We start from the raw sequence: 16,007 nt of genomic DNA on the forward strand, positions 1-16,007 counted from the left end.
AGCCAGGCCTTGTGGGCGGAGCCTGGCTAAGTGCCGCCCCCTCGCCGGCCGCCGATTTCTGTCCCCCGCCCCCAGCGAGCTGGACTGCGCCGCGGCTTCTCTGAGCCCCTTGGGGCCGTCCGGGGAGGGGCCTGCGCGACCCGGGTTTGGCGGGCGGGCCTCCAGGAATGCTCTCCTCCCCGCCCCCGGCACAAAGTGCCACGGTGGCAGTGGTGGCGGCCGCGCGGCCGAGTGCCTCCGGCCCTGCCAGCCTCGCAACCGTAACCTGTAATCCCGACCCGAGGGACGCCCGCCTGGGAGGCCCAGCCCGCCTCTCCCTGCGGCCGCTGGTTAGCTCCGACCCCGAATCACCCGGCTCACCCGCGGGTTGCAGCACCTGCCGGATGTGGGGAGGAAGGAGTAGGCCAGATGAGGGAAGGCAGATGTAGGCGCCCAGTCTGTCAGCGCCTCGGTGGGGGAGCTGGGTGGGCAAGCCTGCAGTCGCTCCCCGGAACCAGCCCTGGGCTGCGGGGAGGCGAAGTTGGTTGGTCCTGCCCTCCAGGGGCGCCCCGACATCGACGTAAAATGACTTGGCAGCAGAGCTCCTGCCGCTTCCCCCTTATGCAGCTGCCCTCGCCGACGCCAGAGACTGTAAAGGCAGATGGGACAGGGCCTAGCCGTTCAGCCAACACTTTGAGCTTCCCAGCCAAACTCCTACCCCCACTCCCCGCCTCTGGTCCTCACCCCCTTCCTCTCTCCTAGCCTCGGTGTCTGGTTACGGCTCCTCTGCTCGCACTGTGACTTTGGGCCAGGCTGGGGGAAATGACCCGGGAGGGTCCCGTGTGGCTACATAAAATTGGCAGCCTTAGAACCAGTGGGAAGGCGGGTGCGCTAAATCGAGGGGCGGAGAGAGGGGGCGGAGGAGCTGTTTTCTGAATCCGAGTCCGTGGGCTCTCTCAGAAGTCCTCAGGCCGGAGCAGAGGTGGCTGGCGGGCCCGGCTGACTGCGCCCCTGCTTTATTTCCATAACCTTTTCTTTCGGACTCGAATCACGGCTGCTGCGAAGGGCCTAGTCCCGGACACTAGGTGAGCACTCTGTGCCCCAGGCCATAAGCAAGGGGGCATCAGCTCCCGCTGTTTCCACCCCCCATTAACAGCTTCTTACTTCTGGAGCCGTCCATTCTCTTTGGGCAAGGATGCTCAGGGGCCAGGGATCGGAGTCGGATGGTGCACGGAAGTGGTGCTCGTGGTGGGTGTGCGTGCGCTTGATCCTTATCACCCCTTCCTCACCTTTCTTCCCTCCCAGCCACCCCCGAGAACAGCCCAACTGATTGCTAACTGCCATAACTGGATAATCCCTAGAGGGTCACTAGGCCTAATGTGTTGGGGGAGTCTACTTGGTAGCAGGGGAGGGGGCGATGCTAGCGTCATGCTTTGGTACAAGAAGCAGTGAGGTTGGTCTTTCGGCACAGGTCCCGTTTCTGACCTCCTGACCTGGCGTCCCTTCCTGGCAGGGTGCCACGAACGCGCTGATGCCCCGAGTGCTCGCAGGGCTTCCCGCTAACCATGCCGCCGCCGCCCGCAGCTGCCTTGGCGCTGTCTGTGCTCCTGCTACTGCTGATGGTGCGGACGCCGCTCCCGACCGGCGCAAGGCCGTCGTCAGGCCCAGATTACCTGCGGCGCGGCTGGCTGCGGCTGCTAGCGGAGGGCGAGGGCTGCGCTCCCTGCCGGCCAGAAGAGTGCGCCGCGCCGCGGGGTTGCCTGGCGGGCTGGGTGCGCGACGCGTGCGGCTGCTGCTGGGAATGCGCCAACCTCGAGGGCCAGCTCTGCGACCTGGACCCCAGTGCTCACTTCTACGGGCACTGCGGCGAGCAGCTTGAGTGCCGGCTGGACACAGGCGGCGACCTGAGCCGCGGAGAGGTGCCAGAACCGCTGTGTGCCTGTCGCTCGCAGAGCCCGCTCTGTGGGTCCGACGGTCACACCTACGCCCAGATCTGCCGCCTGCAGGAGGCGGCCCGCGCTCGGCCCGCTGCCAACCTCACTGTGGCACACCCGGGGCCCTGCGAATCGGGTACGCACGGCCCGGGGCCCCCACCCCAGCACTTAGGTTTCCTAAAGGCACTGCTCCCCGACCCCTGACGGCGTTGGTCTCTGGCCAACAGATCAAAATAGATAAGGCCATAGAGGCCTCGAGTCCAGTATAAAACCCTGCTCTCGCTACTGGTCCATAGAAGCTGCCACCTGAAGGTGGGGGTGGGGGAGTGGAGTGGAGTGAGGGTCCCAGGCTTCGTCAGCAAGCTGCATGCGCTGAACCATGTGAAAGCTCCAGAGCTGGCTGGCAGGGAGAGACAGGTCCTCTGAGGGCGCGGGCACATAGCCTATGGTTTGCTCAGAACCCCTTGTCGACACACACTTTTCCCAGACCAGTGGAGTCCAGGCAGCAAAACGGGTTCATGTGAGATGCAATCACGTTTCATTTGGGCAGATTCTTAGAGCAGTCTGTTCACTCAGTCTCCCCACCTCTCTCCTTTCTTCTGCGTTTAGGGATTAGTGAAGAGGAGCAGGAAGCTCAGCTAGTTCTCTCTCTATCCCCGGGGACTGGGGGCCATTCAGGGTTCTAGCTTTCCTTGGCAGCTTTAGTAACTTTCACTTCCTGAGCCCCGGCTCTGTGTCTGGCTCGGCTGGGGCAGTCAGAAAACAAACACCCCGCGGGGATCCCAGCAATTTCCTGCACTCCTGCAGGCCTCCTGCCTGTTGCACAAGTCCAGCTTCAGGTTCTCCGCCTTGCCGGGGGACTCCCCCAGGGGGTCCCGCTGTGTAGGGAACGGCTGCTTTTCCGCCTTTGGGAACTGGGCCTGTTTAGAAAAGGGGAACGGGTATCTGGAAGGTTTTAGTTATAGGCACTGCGGGAAAGGCTGGGGAGGGTGGAATGAGGACAGGAGAGCAGTTGGGGACAGAGTGGCTGCCAAGCTACAGTGTAGGTGTGTGTGCTTGTTTGTGCATTGAGTCTGCATGAGGTCCTATGTGCACATGTGCATGTATATCTATCTCCACGTCTGCGTGGTACCCTTGTGTGTACCAGCATCCACATCTGTGTGTACCTGTGTGTGTCATGGTGTGTTTATGGATATGTATTTACCTCAGCATATATTGTGTTCTGCCACAAGCATGTCCACAAAAATTTGTGTATCATGTGTTTGCCAGACTGGATGCCTTTGCTGGGCCATGCTATTCTCAGACCTCCCACCTTCACCCCCAGGGCCCCAGATCGTATCACATCCATATGACACTTGGAATGTGACAGGGCAGGATGTGATCTTTGGCTGTGAGGTGTTTGCCTACCCCATGGCCTCCATCGAGTGGAGGAAGGATGGCTTGGACATCCAGCTGCCAGGGGATGACCCCCACATCTCCGTGCAGGTAGAGACCGGTGGGAGAGGCTTCCCTCAGGCAGCCCAGGGCCCTCCAGAAGGACCTCGCTGATTCCTTGCCTGGCTCCAGTTTAGGGGTGGACCCCAGAGGTTTGAGGTGACTGGCTGGCTGCAGATCCAGGCTGTGCGTCCCAGCGATGAGGGCACCTACCGCTGCCTTGCCCGCAATGCGCTGGGTCAGGTGGAGGCCCCTGCTAGCTTGACAGTGCTCACACCTGGTAAGGGGATCCCTGAGCTCCGGGAGTTGGAGGGGTGGTGCTGGATTCCAGCTGTGAATATGTAAGAAACAGTCCATGTGTCTGTGTGCATGTGGGTGCATACACAAGCATAGCCTTCCGCAGACTGGGCTATGTTGGTACTGACAGCCCCTCTCTCCTGTTTTCTCTCCTTTGCCCACGTGTGTTTGCAGACCAGCTGAATTCTACAGGCATCCCCCAGCTGCGATCACTAAACCTGGTTCCTGAGGAGGAAACTGAGAGTCAAGAGAGTGACGATTACTACTAGCTCTGGCCCATGGGGGTGGGTGAGCAGCTATAGTGTTCATCCCTGCTCTTGAAAAGACCTGGAAAGGGGAGCAGATTCCCTTCATGGACTGCTTTCATGGGGATGATCATGGGAGGCCTATTTAACTCCAAGGTAGCAGGGTGGTAGGGGAGAGACAAAAGCTGGAGGAGGTTAGGGAGAGAGGCTGAGACCAAGACCAGTGGGGTATAAAGGGGCCCATGCAGGAGATGCCCTGGCCAGTAGGACCTCCAACAGGTTGTTCCCCAGGCTGGGATGGGGGCCAGAGCAGACACGGAGGTGGAGGCACCAGGATTCTCCACTTCATCCAGCCCTGCTCCGCCACACTTCTAACTGCCCTTCCTCCCAGGCCCTGGTTCTTGCTATTTCCTGGTCCCCAAAGTTTACCTAGCTTGTTTGCCCTTTCCCCAAACTCATCTTCCAGAACTTTTCCCTCTCTCCTAAGCCCCAGTTGCACCTACTGACTGCAAGTCCCCTTTGCTGTCTGCCCTCTTTTGCACAAGAGAGAGCACAGCAGAGCGTGGCTTAGTTCAGTGCAGAGAGATGGGTGAGGCCAGCTCCAGATCTTATACCGCTCTGTACTGGACAAAACCTAGCACAGGGCTAGGCACCAATAAAGATTTCTAATGATGCACAGACAGATGCACAGACAGTTTATGCGGATGTGCACATGAAAACTGAATATCCTTGGGAGGCCTCCCACACTAACAGAACTCTGGCTTCTAGAAGCTGCAGGGCCTGCTCTCTAAGCACATGCCTGCCAGATGTACAGAGAGAAGGTTTGAACTTGGGCCTATCCTGCCTTTGAGGGAGGGAGGCTGGAGCCATTTGATTGGAGGGAAGTTATCTTCCCGGTATGCCCTCCATTGGGGCTGGTATACATTACCTGCTTCTGTGCTCATCTTACTCCAAACCCTTTCCCAGGCCAGAATGGGGAATCAGGCCTATGTGGGTAGGCCCCCAAAATGAATGCATAGAGAGAGGAGGGTAGAAGTTTGGTCACCTGTGTGGTCCATACTCTTCCCCAGCTCCCATAGGAATCTACCCTTTTCCTGCAGAAGCCAGAGCCATGGTAAGCCTGTTTCCTATCTGCCCCAATTGTGACCTGTCCTCTCTGGCTTGGGGTCCCCAAATCTCTTTCCTCATTCTCCTTACCTAGCTCAGGGACACTGGTGAGACTCAATGTTTATTTAATGATTGACGGAGAGAATGAAAGCATAAGTCAGCGAGGCCGAGACACTGCGTGTGGATGGCGACAGCCTCCTACACGCCAGCGCTCCACCCAGATCCTGGCGCCACTGCGGGAGGGCCTGCCCTTGGCTCAGCGTCAGAATTTGTCCTCTGGGGCCCAACGCAGGGAGCCTGGCCTCATGGGAGGGGCGTGGTCCGGAACTCCAACCCCAGGGCCTGCTTGGCCGCCCCTCCCGCGGCTACGCACGACTCCATCTACTGCTGCCTTGCCCCGGGTCCTTAAGCCAGCGACAGTGTTTATTGCCGAACCCAGGCTGGAGCCGGGCGGCCCCAGGAGCCGCGCACAACAGCGCAAGCGGGTTGGATACTGGGAGCCGATTCCAGGGCGCCCACAGAAGCAGAATCAGAGGGGTAGGCGAGGGTGGGGCGTGCTGTTCGGCACCGTGGCCAAAATCCACTCGGCGCTGAAAGAGGGAACTTGGGTGTGAGTCCCAGCATCGGCCAGGGAATCCGCCCCTAGCTTGTTCTTCGCCCAGCTGGGCTCCAAGGCGCCCTCTGCGGGTCCATAGCCCCTACCGCGTCCACCTGCAGAGCAGAGGCTCCTCACCAAAAGCCCACCCCACCAGAGAGGGTCACGCAGGTCCCGGGGAATCCGTACTCCTTGATCGCGTTAGCCGACTTTGTAGGTGTTCAGGAGCAGCCTCCCAGCAGCCTCAGTTTTCCCTTCCGCCGCCCTGCTGGTTCAAGCCCCACATCCTGGAATGGGAGAACTGTTGTCCACCGCCCCCTCCCTCCCCGCACCCCGCCTCTGCTGCAGCGGACCCGCTTTAATAACGTCGCTGGAAAGTGACACGCGATTTATTATTAAAGTAATGCGGGCGCGGGGACGGGAAAGGTTTAATAAACGTGCTGAGATGCCGAGGATTATTCACCGCAAATAAATGAGAGCGCGGGCGGCGTTTTAATAAATAATTTCCCGCTGCTCCCGGGGGAAGGGAGGGGAGGGGAAGGGAGGAGGAGGGGGAGGCTGAGCCGCTGCCAGAACTCCCGGTTTCGCCTCCCCACGGGCTTCCAAGCCATCCCCGGTTTCGTGTCCTAGGTTGCTCACACCCGAGATCTGAGGTTCCAGGAGCGCCGACCCAGAGTTGCCCAGGCCTGAAAGCGGGAGAGGCTCAGTCACACCCTACATTCCCCCACCTCCGAGATTTTAAGTATAGTCCGCTTGAAATCCCTGGAATGCTCTTTCTTCTGGCTCCTACCCAGAGATCTGGAGTCCGGACCAACCGGGGCAGGAAGGGTCCGTCGGACCAGCCCCTCCCAAGCCGAGGCTTCCAGGTCTCAGCCGGGCTCTTCTTCTTGCTTTTAGCTGAGCCGAGCTGGGCATGCCTCTCTCCTCCATCTAGGGCAGGGTGTGAAGCGGAAGCCAGAGGGGGCTGTCTGAAAATGATCTTGATCCCCTCCTCGGGCTGTCGTGAGGAGGAGAGCCGCTTCGCCTGGCTGCTCGTCATCGCTAAGGCTCCAAAGAATGGTTGCGCAGCCGTGTTGGTATAACCGAGGGTGTCCTGGAGAAGCCCAGCCCCTGGCGCTCTGGTGACCTGGGGGGTCGATGTACGGACTGGGCAGAACTGAGCCCGAAGCCGGAGAGCGCCCCTGAAAAAGAAGCCTGGAAGCCCGAGAGATGAACCCGACTCAGAGAGGGCAAAGACTGCAGACCTTGGGGACCGAGGACACGCTCACCACGATGGTGGGGGCTGGGAGGAGGGTGCGGGCGGTGGCGTGCGGGGAATCGCCTGGGGAATCGCTCTGCAAGTTTTGTGCCTTAGCGGAAAGAGGCGACATCTCTGGCAACTTGGGAGTACAGGAAGTGGCGAAGGAGTGCCATCTGGTGGATCATTCTGGTAGTGACACTCAGACCTGGGCCAGGGACCTCGAGACAGTTTACTTAACTGGAAAAATCTGAGTAAAAAAATAGATGCTTCAATTTGTATTCATTTAATGTATGTGAATGTGCACGTGTATGTGTACCATATATTGATATGATATCTATATGTAAAATCTAATATATCCATAGTAGTTATGTGTGCATTGTATGTATACATGTATACATCTAGATGCATATTATACATGTAGTTTTTTTTTTTTGAGATGGAGTCTTACTCTGTCGCCCAGGCTGGATTGCAGTTGTGCTATCTCAGCTCACTGTAATCGGGTTCGAGCGATTCTCCTGCCTCAGCCTCCCAAGTAGCTGGGATTACAGGTGCGCATCACCATGCCCAGCTAATTTTTTGTATTTTTAGTAGACATGAGGTTTCACCATGTTGGCCAGGCTGGTCTCGAACTCCTGATCTCCAGTGATCTGCCCGCCTCGGCCTCCCAAAGTGCTAGGATTACAGGCGTGAGTCACCACGCCTGGCCTACATGTAGGTTTTGTATGTATGTATGTGTGTGCAAAAGTATATATGGGTGTATTGTTATAAGTATATGTATAGACATTTATTTTCAAGTATATATTCCATTATGTATCATTCATTCATTCTTTCTTTTTTTTTTTTTAAAGAGACAGGATCTTGCTCTGTCACCCAGGCTGGAAGACAGTAGCACTTTCATAGCTCACTGCAGCCCCAAACTCCTGGGCTCAAGTGATCCTCCTGTCTTAGCCTCCTGAGCAGCTGGGAATTACAGGCACGAGCCATGATGCCTGGCTGTGTCATATTCTTTCTACAAATATTTGTTATGTACCAGCACTGGGGCTACATCAAGGGAAAAATATTGCCTGTAACCCAAGCACTTTGGGAGGCCGAAGTAGGAGGATTGCTTGAGCCCAGGAGTTCGAGACCAGCCTGAGTAACACAGTGAAGCCCCGTCTCCACAAAAAACATTTAAAAAAATTTGTTGGGTGTGATGGCACACACCTGTAATCCTAGCTACTCTAGCAGCTGAGGCAGGTGGATTGCTTGAGTCAGGAGTTCAAGGCTGCCAGTGAGCTATGATTGCACCACTCCAGCCTGGGTGACAGAGCCTTAAAAGAAAATTGTTCCTGCCCTCATGGAACTTGTATTCCAGTCTAAGATGTGTATGTATACTTATGTTAATTATGTATATTTATATTTCCAGGATTATGCACACACGCACATATAATACTGTCTAACATGTGTATGTGCGAGGAGTAGATAGGCTTAAACTCTGGTAGGCCTGGAGATTCCCTGGTTTTTTGCTCACAATCACTGGTCCTGTCACCTGGAGCTCTATTCTGAGCATGAAGGCAGCTGAGGGCAGAGGGAAAGAAGCTAGAAACATAGGCCTGTTGCCTCCTAGGATGCATTGTGGTTATTTCCTCAGCCTTCTGATTGACTGAATTCTTTCTAAACTGGGAACAGCTGTGTAAGTCCATGCGTGGTAAGGAACTGTTAGTGCACATCAAGTCTTACCTCTGCTCAGTGCTGGGGAAGGGTGGGAGTGGGGTCTGGGAGGCTGGGGTAAGAGGCTAGGTTCTCTGAGAGCACTTAGAGACCGGAAGGGATAAATTCTGGGAGGCAGTGAGCTCTGGGAGTCACTTGCGGATAATGGGAGGTGGTTTGAGGACACTTGGGGAGGGATGGGGTGGTAGGATAGAGAAGGGGGCGGAAGTGAGTAATGAGGTTGGGATTGGAGATGGAGTTGGGGTGGGGTCAGGGCAGAGATAGAGGCTTTGGTGGCAGGGATACACCTGTCTGGGGGTGGAGCCTGGAAGCCATCTTGGGGGAGTCATCCCTCCCTCCCCACCTCCACCCCCACTCTCTCTCTAAGCTGGGCCCCAGTTTAGCCCTCTCTCTGCTCAAGCTGGCTCTCAGATGCGCCGGGGCAGAGGAGGAGAGCTAAGGCTCCAGGGCCTGGCCTGGCTTAGGTGACTCACTTAAGTGGTGGGCGAGGTGGGGCAGGGTTCACAATACCGGCATCCCATGAAGCCTTGTCCCAGCCACCTGGGTCATTTCACATCCAGCTGCCATTACCAGCTTCCAGTATGGGCTTGGCCCAAGGGGTTCAAACAAGGGTGGGGTGTAGACCTGCAAAGGGTCATAGAATATCCACCCATTCCACCAACACACACACATTTCTAGGACTGAAGTGGGAAGGTGCTTCTGAATCATTTCTTCCTTTCCCTGCTTTTGCTATATGCTTTCCAGATGCAGTCAAGTCTGGGAGTCTCCAGGTGCCACCTGAACCCTTGGTCTATGGTAATACTCATACCTCTCCCCTTCCTTCTCACCCACCCTTGCTGGACTACCAGGGTTTCTGCCCCTTCACTGCCTTGTCCCCTTTCTTCAGGGCCTCTTTTTTCCCCCCAGGGTTGAGGCCTTAGATCCCTGGGCTGTGTCCTTGCTGGTTAGGGAGTGGGGTTGGGGTGGGGGGGATTGCTAAAAACGCAAGCTAGTTCCTGGCCTGGATTTATTTTTCTGATTGATTTATCTTTTAGAGGCAGGGTCTTGCTATGTTGCCCAGACTAGACTTGAAGTCCTGGGCTCAAGAGATCCTTCTGCCTCAGCCTCCCGAGTAGTTGGGTCTATAGGCACATGCCACTGTGCCTGGTCTGGATTTGGTTTTGACATTTACTCTGCCATTTGGGCAACTGAAGGCTCTCTGGACAGGGTGGACAGTTATGAAAATCCAGTTATGGTGACAAGAGTTACCCCACAATCAAATCTCATCCCATTCTCTTAGTGGGGAGAACCTTGAAGTACTCAGTACCTTCACTGAAAGGAGGGCTGGAGTCCCCTGGGAGAAAAGACAGGGTCTCTATGAGAAGTGGTGACAGCTTGAGAGAAGTAATGGAGTCTCCCAGGATAAGGGTTGAGGACTCTAGGGACAATTGCTTCCTGCTACCCCCACCCCAAGAGCTGGAGTAGGGCTGGAGAAGGCCCCACAGTTCTCCTGGGCCTAACTCCTTGGTGTCAGAGGGGTTAAGTTCTAGGGGCAGTAGTGGGGGGTTTCTAGGGGGAGTAATCTCTGAAGGGTAATGGTGGGTCTTTGCACAGGAGGTTTTGCAGTATGGGATTGAGTCTCAGTTCCACTGCTTTTTTTTTTCTTTTCTTTTCTTTTCTTTTTTTCTTTTCTTTTATTATTATTTTTTTAAGTCAGGGTGTCTCTTTGTTGCCCAGACTAAAACGGCACGATCATGGCTCACTGCACCCTTGAACTCCTGAGCTGGAGCAATCAATCCTCCCGCCTCAGCTTCTTGAGTAGCTGGGAGTACAGTCATGCACCACCCCACTCAGCCAGTTCTACTGCTTTTGAAGTGCGTATATTGGGTAGGTTTCTTAACTTTCCTTATTCTGTGTCCTCTTCTGCAATATAGTGATAAAATTTACTCCATAGGGGTTATGACAAGGATTAGAGATCTTATAAGCAATGTGTCTGTAACAAAATAGGTGCTCAACAAACGTCAGTTTTATTATGCAGTACTATTATGGGGCAGATGATCTGCATGGAGATGGGGGCTGGGTGCCCAGTGCAGAGCTTCCTGCTGAAGTGGGTTTGTTGGAGAATGGGGTGATTGCAGTCTTGGCACCTGCCTGGAGGAGGCCTTAGGAATTGGGCCTTAGGAAAAGGGGAAAGGCTGAGGCAGGATAGAGATGGGCAGGGACTGGGCTTCCAGAGAGCTGAACAGTCTTCACCCCCACCCCTAGCCCTCCTCAGGGAGCCCTTGTCAGAACCCAGGGCTCTACCTCTGGGCTTCTGAGGAGGGGCATCCCCCAAAGTCACCTCCATCCATCTCTTTTATCTGGGCTGATGAAGGGCTAGAGCTCCAATGGGGCCTCTGATGGGGAACAGATACAGACCAGGCGGAAGCAGCCGGAACTGTGCTGGGCTGGAGCTGAGGACTGGGCCAGGGGGTCAGTGAAGACAGATAAAGCTCAGAGCAGCTGGAGGCTCAAGGGACCTGGGGCGGGGGAGCAGCAGGGGCTGAGGGCCGGCTGTGTCCTGGGAGGAGGCAAGGCCGGAAGCTTCTGATGGGGACCAGTGTCCACCAAGGACTTCAAATGACCAGACAAAGCCTTTAATGACTCTTTGGGAGGAGGGAAGTGAGGACGGAGCTGCCTCCCCCAGACACGGGTGCAGGAAGGCCAAGGTGCCTGCTGAGAGTGAGGGCTGGTCCTGGGGGAAGTCAAAACTTAGAACAGGCGGAACCCTCCAGGCACAGGGCAGCGGTTCTGGGGCTGCCTTACCTTTAAGGGAGAGAGTGATGGGAAAAGGATTGGGAAGCGATTCTGTGATTTTAGTTCCTGTTTTAATTAACTTTGAAGGGCTTGGGGCCTCCCTGAACGCCAGGGAGGGGAGGAGAGCAGACATTTATTTTCCTCTTTTCCCTTTTAAAGACAATTTTATTAAATCACTTTGTTTTCATTCTGGCTTGAACATAGGGCGTTTAAATGGAAAAGTAATTATTTCACCTCGTTTGCTTATGGAGAGAGGGGAGTCAGGAAAGGGAGGGATGCCAGTGAGAGGAAGAGGCTGCAGCCTCAAGCCCAGTGTGCACACAGCGTGCGTGCACACACAACCATGCTCACACACCATAATCCACGTCCACATATCTCTCACTCTAGCACACATGTGTACAGTCCCAAATGCAGACACTTCAGTATTTGCACACACACATCCACATTCTCCTGACACACACTCCTTCACCACAGCCATACTTACAGACAGAAGCACTCTCTCTCATGCACACTCACAGCACACTGTGCTCACAGTACAGGCACCGTCACAGTACCCTTAGATACCTTCCAAGCACCCGTGCGTGGGTATGCTTGCACCTGTTCACACACGTGCACGCACGCACACACACAACCCCAATGCAGTCCAGTACTTCCAAGCCTACTGCATTACACCATCAGAAGTACACACAGTTTCAGACACACAGTTACACAGACGCCCATTCTCAAATACACAGGCACACCCTGACAAGCAGCCTTGGGGACATACATGTGAGGAGGGCATTGTCATGGAAAAGGTGAAAGAGTGGTGGAATGCTCCCTCTTACTGGGGTTCCTGAGTCCCCAGGTCGACCTAGGCTACTCCATGAGCCCCTTTCTCTGTTCCCTAAAGTTCTCTGAATGATTGCTTGTGACCTTGATTCTGTAGCCTCTGGGACAGTCGCTCCCAGCAACCTAGCCCCCCACCTCAGATCACTGGGGCAAGGCAAGAGGCCCCACAGGTTTTCTGGGTTCAGCCCGCTCTCATCAGGACCCAGGTTCTAACTCCGGCTTCCCCGACTCCCGACGCCCCTCCCTGCCGTGTGAACCAGCGTTGGAGGGGTTAAAACTTCTGTAGCGCGCCCCCCTCCACCCCCACCCCTGGCTGGTACAAGGAGGGCCGGTTTGCTCCGTACCTGTACTTTGTCTTCATCTGTCACCCCTTCTGACAGTCAGATACATCTTGTGGGGAGGGGCGTGGGGGGCGAGGGAGCAATAATTAACCTCTCCCGCCTCATCCCCCAAATGCCGTTGCCTCTGCAGCGGTTGCATCGGGGTCTGCTGAGGAGAAAGAGGGAAAGGGAGGAGATGGAGATGGGGAGAGGGGCGAGGGGAGAAAGCGGGACGCTTCCAGGGCCGCCAGAGGGAGCAGAGAGGAAAGGCCCTGACATTTTACTGCTCTGCCAACCTCTTTTCCGCACCCTTCTTTCCACTCCTCTTCCTGGGGGAGCTGTGGGCAGGTGGGAGAGGCGATTCCAGCAATAAGAGAAGCCTGCCGTACTCACCACCGTCCCCTCATAGCAGAGGCTCCTGGCGGGGGTTGGGGGCAGAGCATGGTGGGGAAGACAATCTTCATGTATGAGCTCTGCAAGGGGACACGCAGACCTTACAGCATGCTGGGCAGGGATAGAGGGGGTGGCTGCCCTGTACTGGCGTTTCATGTTGCTGTCAAATGAACAGAGCTTGTGTTAAGAACCAATTTTTCTTCCAATCAATGAAGGGGAAGATGTCTTGGGTCATTCCTGAAGCAGTCAAATGACTCCAATGCCAAGGAGCTGTGGCTCAAAGGGGACTTCAGATTTGGGCTGGGAAACAGAGGACTCTCGAAAAAGTCAAGCAAGCCCCTAGGCAGTGGCTGGAATCAGAGCTTGGGTAAGGGGAAGATAAATTCGTCTTGGGCTGAGTCCTTGGATGAAGCTGGGGGGAATAAGGGTTGGTAAGAAACACCCAGCCAAGGAGAACTCTGGCAGGAGAGAATCAGCGGTGATGGAAAGGAGAGGGGTTGCTGTCACCACTGGGGCTGGTGGGGACACAGAGAGACAGAGCCCGGCCTGTCCCCTGGGCAGGCTGAAGGCCAGAAGATTCTAGATTTTTCCACCACTTTAAAGAAGTTGTTAGTCAAATCTATCATCTTTACGGTTTTCTTGTTTGGTTTTGTTTTTGTTTTTTTGAGACAGAGTCTCTCCCTGTAGCCCGGGCTGGAGTGCAGTGCTGCCTTCTCGGCTCAGTGCAACCTCTGCCTCCCAGATTCAAGTGATTCTCGTGCCTCAGCCTCCCGAGTAACTGAGATTACAGGCGTGCATCATCACACCCAGCTAATTTTTGTAATTTTAGTAGAGACATGTTGGCCCGGCTGGCCTCAAACTCCCAATCTCATGTGATCCACCTGCCTCAACCTCACAAAGTACTGGGATTACAGGTATGCACCACTGTGCCCAGCCTCATCTTTTAAGATTTAATTTAATTTAATTTAATTTTTTTGAGACAAGATCTCTGTCTCCTAGGCTGGCATGCAGTGGTGTGATTATAGCTCACAGCAGCCTTGAACTTCTGGGCTGAAGGGATCCTCCTGCCTCAGCCTCCTGAGTAGCTGGGGCTACAGGCACATGCCACCAAGCCCCAAATATTTGTTATTTTTTTATTTTTAATTTTTTTTTGTAGAGATGGGGGTCTTGCCTTGTTGCCTGGGCATTTGTCATCTTTATGGTGTCTGAGATATAGGACCTTTTCTCTAAGGTCTCTGAGTTGTGAACACAGTATTGTTCATGAGTCAGAATTCCTGATAGGACCTTTTCTCTAAGGTCTCTGAGTTATGAACACAGTATTATCCATGAGTCAGAATTCCTGGGTTTTAACTCTAGTTCTACCACTAGCTACCTGTGTGATGGAAGATAAGTTACTTAACCTCTCTGGACCTCAGCTTTCTCACTTATAAATTGGGGAGGGGGGCTGCTGATGAGACAAACTCTACAGACAATGCTGATACTGATATCTATAATCTTCTATGACCTGAGGAAACTTGTTTAGGGCCAGCTGTGCCCTCCTCCAGCCCATACACATTCTGAACCCCTCCCTCCACTAGCAGCATATACATAGACCAAAAAGCTCTTTCTCTCTCACACACACGCGCTCACACACACGCGCGCGCACACACACACGTGTGCACACTGTCTCCTTGTCCCATGTGCTGTGTGCATCCCTGGACTTCCAATCGTCTATAAAATTTGCTGTGTTTGGGAAGGAGGCAGGGGCTAGGGTACCCTAATAGAAAAGCTGACTCTATGCATTCCTGTTAAAAGAAGAAAAAGAAAAAGCCTAGCAGAGCTGGGAAGTGGAGCACCAAGATAGGAAGTGAGCACTGGAAAGGGCTTCCCAATGGGGAGAAGAGGCACTGGCAGAGGGAAGAGAGCCAGTCTTAGAGAGGTGGAGACAGAGAAAAAGAAGCCGACTTAGCTGCAGGGGACTCGCTGCTGAGAGTGAAGAGTGAAATGTGCTGACAGCCTTGTCAGGAAGTCACCTCAATGCATCCCACACCCCTGTCTGTCAGGTTCCATCTCCCCAGGAGAGGAGCTCTTGTGAGTCAAGCTGCTCTCTGTCCATCCCCGCCACCCCCTACAATACACACACAATACACCCAAGATGGAATTAAATTCTGGCTATTATTTTTTTCACCTGGAGAAGTGCTGGGAGTTTTGACAGCATTAGGAAAGAGGAGGGAAGTAGGAAAAAGTCAGGACTACCTAGGGTGAGGCCACCTAGGCTGGGGCTGGGTCACCCTAGGTGGTGCCTAGGGTCCAGCTGGTGTGGCAGTTAATGTAGAGCTGGGCTTTTCTCTAACAGCTCGGAGTCTGGAACAGCTGTGGGTCACAGAAGACACATCATGGCCCTGGAACAAAGCTGAGCTCTTATATAGCTCTGTTCTCCTGAAGGGGAGGGTTAGAATTTGGAGAGACTGATGAGGGCAGCCTTACGTGTGAGGTGGAGATTCTATTTCCCTAGCCTTGGGAGTCAGAAGTGATTTCCACCCTCTCTGGCCACCCTCTAGGGTTTCTTTTCTGGCCTTGTCTCCTTGCTCCTAGCTTCCCATCTGTGGCAATGGGTCTCAAGTTTCAGCCCCAGTCTCTGGTTTCACCCACTCCTAGGGCTTCACCTATCCCCTTAATAATCCTTAGTCTGTGTTTAAAAAATCCTTTTTTTGGTCTTTTACTTTAAAAATGTAGTCTATGAACATATGCTTATAAAAATTTCCATGTTGGCCAGGCATGGTGGCTCATGCCTGTGATTTTAGCACTTTGGGAGGCTGAGGCAGGTAGATCACTTGACCTCAGAAGTTGGAGACCTGCCTGGGCAACACAGCAAGACCCCATCTCTACAAAAAATACAAAAATCAGCCAGGCATGGTGGTGCACACCTGTGGTCCCAGCTACTCAGGAGGCTGAGGTGGAAGGATCATTCAAGCCCAGGAGTTGGAGGCTGAGTGAGCCATGATCATGCCACTGCCCTCCAGCCTGGGCGACATACTGAAACCCTATCTCAAGAAAAAAAATCGATGTCAAACTTCTGTAATGTATAAAGAAGTAAAAGCCTTTCTCTTGCCCTCTAGTTCTATTCCCTTTTCCATAAGCAACTACTGTGAAAAATTCAGTGTGTATTCT

The 16,007-nt window shown here is 54.3% G+C and overlaps 1 protein-coding gene and 2 long non-coding RNA genes across 7 annotated transcripts; 2 read left to right on the forward strand and 1 right to left on the reverse strand.

Annotated features, from left to right (window-relative positions):
* Positions 1–67: 67 nt before the first annotated feature.
* KAZALD1 (Kazal type serine peptidase inhibitor domain 1) lies at positions 68–4,567 on the forward strand. 5 transcript variants are annotated; one of them, XM_077947355.1, is made up of 6 exons: positions 68–746; positions 902–1,064; positions 1,493–2,049; positions 3,238–3,398; positions 3,480–3,627; positions 3,819–4,567. In XM_077947355.1, the coding sequence occupies exons 3-6, from the start codon at positions 1,545–1,547 to the stop codon at positions 3,911–3,913; spliced, it is 909 nt and encodes a 302-aa protein (XP_077803481.1). In that variant the 5' UTR covers positions 68–746; positions 902–1,064; positions 1,493–1,544; the 3' UTR covers positions 3,914–4,567. The 5 variants fall into 5 exon arrangements, with proteins under 5 accessions (XP_077803481.1, XP_077803480.1, XP_028682619.1 ...); XM_077947354.1 differs by having other exon boundaries at positions 68–329; positions 940–1,064; XM_077947357.1 differs by lacking the exon at positions 902–1,064 and adding an exon at positions 1,136–1,227 and having other exon boundaries at positions 206–329.
* Positions 4,568–5,367: 800 nt separating this feature from the next.
* Positions 5,368–7,197, forward strand: LOC144331266 (uncharacterized). The gene is made up of 2 exons (XR_013398301.1): positions 5,368–5,533; positions 6,222–7,197. It is a non-coding gene; the product is annotated as an uncharacterized LOC144331266 (long non-coding RNA).
* On the reverse strand, positions 6,045–6,520 carry LOC144331273 (uncharacterized). Its single transcript, XR_013398311.1, has 2 exons — positions 6,382–6,520; positions 6,045–6,277 (listed from the first exon to the last, which is right to left on the reverse strand). It is a non-coding gene; the product is annotated as an uncharacterized LOC144331273 (long non-coding RNA).
* Positions 7,198–16,007: the final 8,810 nt, after the last annotated feature.

This window comes from Macaca mulatta, chromosome 9 (genome assembly GCF_049350105.2).
Source record: "Macaca mulatta isolate MMU2019108-1 chromosome 9, T2T-MMU8v2.0, whole genome shotgun sequence".
NCBI lineage: Eukaryota > Metazoa > Chordata > Mammalia > Primates > Cercopithecidae > Macaca > Macaca mulatta.

Coding starts and splice junctions, on each gene's coding strand:
- KAZALD1 (XM_077947355.1), top strand. CDS start 1,545: ATGCCGCCGCCGCCCGCAGCTGCCTTGGCGCTGTCTGTGCTCCTGCTA. Junction 2,050..3,237: donor CCCGGGGCCCTGCGAATCGG/GTACGCACGGCC, acceptor CTTCACCCCCAG/GGCCCCAGATCGTATCACAT. Junction 3,399..3,479: donor ACCCCCACATCTCCGTGCAG/GTAGAGACCGGT, acceptor GCCTGGCTCCAG/TTTAGGGGTGGACCCCAGAG.